General features: G+C 39.6%; 1 protein-coding gene across 1 annotated transcript in view; it reads right to left on the bottom strand.

Moving 5' to 3' along the window:
* Positions 1–5,951, bottom strand: part of lama4 (laminin, alpha 4) — a 30,015-nt gene that overhangs the window by 16,868 nt on the left and 7,196 nt on the right. The window contains 9 exon segments of the mRNA XM_025056907.1: positions 2–65; positions 711–875; positions 1,452–1,563; positions 1,676–1,786; positions 2,296–2,447; positions 2,551–2,634; positions 2,949–3,129; positions 4,106–4,206; positions 5,200–5,414. Of these exon segments, the coding sequence (XP_024912675.1) occupies positions 2–65; positions 711–875; positions 1,452–1,563; positions 1,676–1,786; positions 2,296–2,447; positions 2,551–2,634; positions 2,949–3,129; positions 4,106–4,206; positions 5,200–5,414 (1,185 nt within the window).

The following is a 5,951-nucleotide window of genomic DNA, read 5'->3' as shown; positions in this document are numbered from 1 at the left end:
GATTGGTGATATCCGACTAGCTGTGTTCATCCGCTTTTTTTCCAACTGACGAATGCGCCTCAACACTGGAAAAAAAAAAAACCCCCATCAATACACAAATTGTATTTCTTATTCTACCCCGTATTTATTAGATTATTATTATTATTATTTACATTTATTATGTAAAGCAGAGTTGTCAACATACAGCCTGATTAGATGTTAGTGGGTCGGTACAATCATAATATAATTACCATATAAATAACCTATACATTTCCCCTTAGTTTCCATGCAAAGAAGTTGAAGTACATTAGAAAATATTTAATGCAATATAATTCTACAAAACATCATGTACATGAAGCGTGTGTGTGTTTTTTTTTTTTTCAAAATTCATCCAGCAGGCTGCATTGAACAACCTAGTGGGCCAGTTTTGGCCCGCGCGCCTTATGTTTGACACCGTCGATGTAAAGAGTTAGGTGAGAGCTAGGAATTAATTGTGTTTTTGCGTAGACATTTTAAACTATGGTTTTTATAGTTGTATTTATTTGTGTTCTATGTGAAAAAAATAATTGTATTTATTTATTTTTCAAATAAAAACATGACTGAATATTTCATTTGCATTTAAGGTTATTTGATTAAATGTGTTAAGTACACAATGTTGTGAGTTTGAGACGAAAGTACAGTTTAATGTGTCATTAAGCACAAGGTGATTAAATTACACAGCAGGCTCTTACAGTCATGGGCTTCAGTCGCTTCATCCGTAGCAATGGGTTCCCGAGGGGACAGGTCGAGATTTGTCATCCGCGCCATCATCTCCTCCGCCATCTTTGTGTTGTGCACCACCATCTCAGGATCCACTTCCTGTTTGACACTGTACAGCTCCCAGTCGTGGATCATATCTGCGAGCACGTATAAACACAGAGGGCTGTAACTGAACATATCAAATTCTATTCTGAAACTGAATTTTAAGGCTTTACTTTTACCACATATGTTACATGTAACATATGTTACATTTCCCCAAGAAATCCAAGAATTCCTTTACGTTATTGTTTAGCTTTCATTATTTCAAGTTTTGGTTTCAAATACCGTAATTTCCGGACTATAAGCCGCTACTTTTTTCCACACGCTTTGAACTCTGCGGCTTAAACAATGATGCGGCTAATTTATGGATTTTTACCGGGCTAACGAAGTTCATACCGCTAGCGATCAATGACTTTTCCGGGAGGCTACTGTCTCTTATACGAGTAGTGCATGTTTGTCTGTGAATGGCTGTGTGCGTATATGTGCGTAAGGTGGAAAGAGCTAACGTGTAACCTTTCCGTATTACAGGCACTGTTCACTTAGAGAAGTGCAGCCTATATATGTACGATTTTTTTTTTCTTTCCAAATTTAGTGGTGCGTCTTATATACAGGAAATTACGGTAACTTGCAGGATGGCCTAATAGTCTGTAATTTACCAAATAAACTCATGTTACCTTCAATGTTATTGTTGAGATCAGTGAGGTTTGTACTGAGCTGCTCAGCTAGCTTCAGTGTCTCCATTGTGTCATTATCCAGGCTGTTTGCCAAGGATGTGACCACACTCTCCTGGAAATCGTACGCAAATAAAACATCAACGACCAATAGGTGTGAGGCATCGCCTTCTACTGGTTTCACATCATCAAGATATTGCGAATAAGTGAATAAAAGGAGTGCTGACCAATTTTTCCAGCTGATCGAAGTCTAACACCACAGTGGCCGTGGTATCCTCCAGCTCGCCCGTCTGTGCCGTCATTGCGGAAGACTTGTTTCTCCCGCCTTGAAACTGAGTCTTGAAACGAAAAAACACCACTGGTACATTTAATGGCATCAATTTATAAAGCAAGGAAAAGCGTTTATAAAGTAACATTATAAGAAAAAATGCCAAAATGTAAATTTATACGTGTTTCAAGCCAGAGATGAAAAATACATAACCCAGTAGTAGCTAAATGTTGTATATATAAAATATATATGTATATATTTAAAATAAAAAAAAACTTGTTTAATTAATGTTGTTAATAAAGTTACATTTAAAAAAACAAACAAAGAAAAAAAGTTAAACTAGTTAAAATATTTGTATATATATACATAATTATTATTATACATATATATAATTGCAATGGAAAGAAGACAATAAATAATAATAATAATGATAGAAATAATAATAATAATAATACGTAAAATGTGCAATAATAATAAGAACAACAAGAAAAACAACATTCAAAATTATTATAAATATAAATAACCATTTAAAAACAGGAGCTTAAAAAGCACCAGATTTTTTTTTTTATGTGCGTTTACTTGCAGTCGGTGTACTGTGTAGTTGTAGTATTTAAGTCTGTCGTTAGCAGCAGCCCCCGTGGAGACGTTAAGCACTTGAACTCTCAGCTGGTCCAGCGTCCTGTTCGACGGCTGCAAATCTCTTATCAGATGCCAAATGCACTCGTCGCAACCTGTAAATGGTGATTTTAAAAAAAAAAACAAACAAAAAAAACCCACAATGAATTAGACAACACCCTAACACCCTACATTTTAATAGTAGTATTGTTCACTCACTGATGTTGCACAGGTTGACCGTTGAGGCCTCTAACAGACAATCTCCTGTGTGCGTGTCACAGTGGCCGCTCTCACAGTTGCATTCTGCGAAATGTGAAAACAAAAAAAAAATTATTCTACAACGTGGGAAAGCAACGTATCGACGGCTCCCTACATTCCCTGACCAGCTGGAGGAACCTTAGTGCGGTCGCAGATATAGATTACTGCGAGAGAAAAACCACGCTGCTGGCGTCGGTCCCGCACATTCTGCATAAGAGAATCTCTGGCCAGATGTTTCTCTGACATCGTGTCCACTTACTGTGTGGTGGTTGTGAGAACATAAAGAATCTGTTTCTCGTCGTATTAAGTGCCTGAAGACATTTTATTTGCAGGAGTTGTGGACGTAAAGACAGACTTACTCTTGCAACCAGAAGTGCCGTAGTCCCAGAAACCAGGGAGGCAACGCTCACAGTAGCGACCGCCTGCTCCTGGTTGACACACGCAGCTGTGGGTGAGAACATTGCAGGTGGGCTTCTGGGAAGCTGGCCCACATTCACATCTCCGACAGCCTTGGCAGCTAGAGAAACCGAAGTATCCCTCCTGGGGTCACACAAGAGTAAAAAGCTCTCTTAGAAATCCAGCATCTACTGTACAGTACAGGTCTGAAGGAGCTGTGTAGTCGCATATAGTACTTACACAAACCAAACCAACAAACTACAGTTTAATTTTAATTAATACAATTTAGTTATATTTTCATCATTAACGTAGCATTTCTGCTCCTTTCTTTCTTCTTTCTTAGACTTATCTTACGTCATCATCTAAAGCAGTGTTTCCCAACCGTTTTTTATATATCATCAGGAAAAACCCACGGCACACAACCAAACAAAAATCTCACAAAATCATAACAATCTTCTAGTTTAAATTCACTAAAAAATGTACTCCTGTTTAGTTGAAGACAACGCCGATATACTGGCAGGAATTGAAGAAAGACACACACAAGATCTTCTTCAACAACTTTGAATATCTTTTTTTTTTAGTTTTCATAGCCATCTGCTGCCACCTAGCAGAAGAGTGTTTAATTGTTCTGCCTTTCGTGCTTTGACGAGCAAAGGAAAATTATATGCAATAAATAAATACTAGTTTTCAGACCAATTAAGTGAAATTGAATATTTTCCACGTCCCCACTCCAAGTCCTTCTCCTATCTTAGTGGCCCTGACACTCGCGCTGTCTCGCTGTCTCGCTCACTGTCCCTCGCTGGGTTATTTTACCCATTTGTATAACAACAATATACATTTTTTCTTAATTATTATTATTTTATATTATCAATATATATGTTTAGATCTATCTTTTAATGTTCAGATGGGTGGGGAATTTTAATTAAATTAATTAATAGTATATATCTGGGGGGCTGGAACGAATTCATGGGTAAAAAATGCAATTGTGATACGATTGGATCGACATGCGAGCGTCAATGTGGAACGGACTAAACCCTTATCCCCAAGCTCCGCTGTAGCTGACACACTGATTCCGCTGAAACGCGGTTGTAAAACACGGCGACCAGAGGGTTCCTCTCACCTCACACTGGTCACAGAGTCGTCCAGTGATGCCTGGTTTGCAGTGACACACTCCCGTCCTGTCGTCACATGAAGAGGTGCCACATTTGTCGCATTCACACTCTGAAGCAGACACAAGGGACACATGCAGTGGTCAGAGGGCGAGCGATGTCACCGGCACTTCATATTTTTGTATTTGTCCTGAATTCTGAATCGGGACTTAGTCCTAGCATAAACACATAACACTGTATGGCCCACAGTTACTCATAAAACGCATTGCACAACTAATTTACTAATTAGCAAAAGAGATGGCTAGGTACATCGATACTATTTTACATCTGACACCGATACCGTTAACAATTCAATCACTTCTTTTCTGCTCCAGCACGCCGATGCTGCCGCTGATGAGGCGACGGTGTCGCCGTTTACGGCATTTCACGCAGAGTTAAGTTGAGCATTTGGGCTTAGGTATCAGATCGGACTGGCTGTTGTTTTTTTTTGGATGGTCGATTCCCTAAGCTATCCCTAATTAGGAATGGATATTTGTACATGCCCGGCCTAACTAGAGTAACATAACATCCCAATAGGTGTAGGAAGGTGTAGGTAGGTGTACAGTAATAATGTACTGTACGTGTACAGTAGGCCTGATATTACTCTCGAAATATCAAATTGTTGTCCTTCGTCTTTTTCCAAAGACAAAATAGCTGCAGTATATAGTAAAATAAAGAGGGTAAAAGTTAGGCAGGAGGTTCCATGGGTCAAAATGTTTGCAGATGATATTGTAATTTTCGTTAAGAGTACGAAGATGGTGGGAAAAAAAACTTGAATTAGTGGAGGTTTGTCAAGAGGAGCAAAATGAACTCCTTATGTTGCAAGTGAAAAGATAAAGTGTAGCAGTTAGCATAGCTTCAGCTCTGCTAAAGCTATGCTTGCAAGCAAAGAGCTGAAGCTATGCGAAGCTAAGCGAGGAGTCATAAAAAGAAAGAACAATGATAAATAATATCACATCATTTTCCAAAATGTGCATGAAAAACACAAAATATGTTGTATTTTACCTAAAAAAAATCACCTAAACATTCAATATGTACAGATCTACGACTTTGATCAGTGACTCACCTCTGCAGTTTTTAGCAATGATGGCGTCTCCATAAAAACCAGGAGCGCACCTCTCACAGTTGGCCCCAGCTGTATTCCCCCAGCAGTGCTGGCAGTGGCCCGTCACGTTGTGGCACTCGTTGAAAATCAAGTTGGGGTCAGAGTTGCTGTTGCAATCACACCGCTTGCAGGAATTGCCAATGAGCAAGGGATTGCCGTAGTATCCTGGAGCGCACCTACACGGTCAGAACTACAGATGACTGACTGTATAATTTGCAACAAAAATAGGAATAGATAGATGGATGGATGGATGGATGGATAGATAGATAGATAGATAGATAGATAGATAGATAGATAGATAGATAGATAGATAGATAGATAGGTAGGTAGGTAGGTAGGTAGGTAGGTAGGTAGGTAGGTAGGTAGGTAGGTAGGTAGGTAGGTAGGTAGGTAGGTAGGTAGGTAGGTAGGTAGGTAGGTAGGTAGGTAGGTAGGTAGGTAGGTAGGTAGGTAGGTAGGTAGGTAGGTAGGTAGGTAGGTAGGTAGGTAGGTAGGTAGGTAGGTAGGTAGGTAGGTAGGTAGGTAGGTAGGTAGGTAGGTAGGTAGGTAGGTAGGTAGGTAGGTAGGTAGGTAGGTAGGTAGGTAGGTAGGTAGGTAGGTAGGTAGGTAGGTAGGTAGGTAGGTAGGTAGGTAGGTAGGTAGGTAGGTAGGTAGGTAGGTAGGTAGGTAGGTAGGTAGGTAGGTAGGTAGGTAGGTAGGTAGGTAGGTAGGTA

The sequence above is a fragment of the Cynoglossus semilaevis genome, chromosome 7 (assembly GCF_000523025.1).
Source record: "Cynoglossus semilaevis isolate Cse_v1.0 chromosome 7, Cse_v1.0, whole genome shotgun sequence".
NCBI classification, from domain to species: Eukaryota; Metazoa; Chordata; class Actinopteri; order Pleuronectiformes; family Cynoglossidae; genus Cynoglossus; species Cynoglossus semilaevis.
This window is presented reverse-complemented; position numbering and strand designations above follow the sequence as displayed.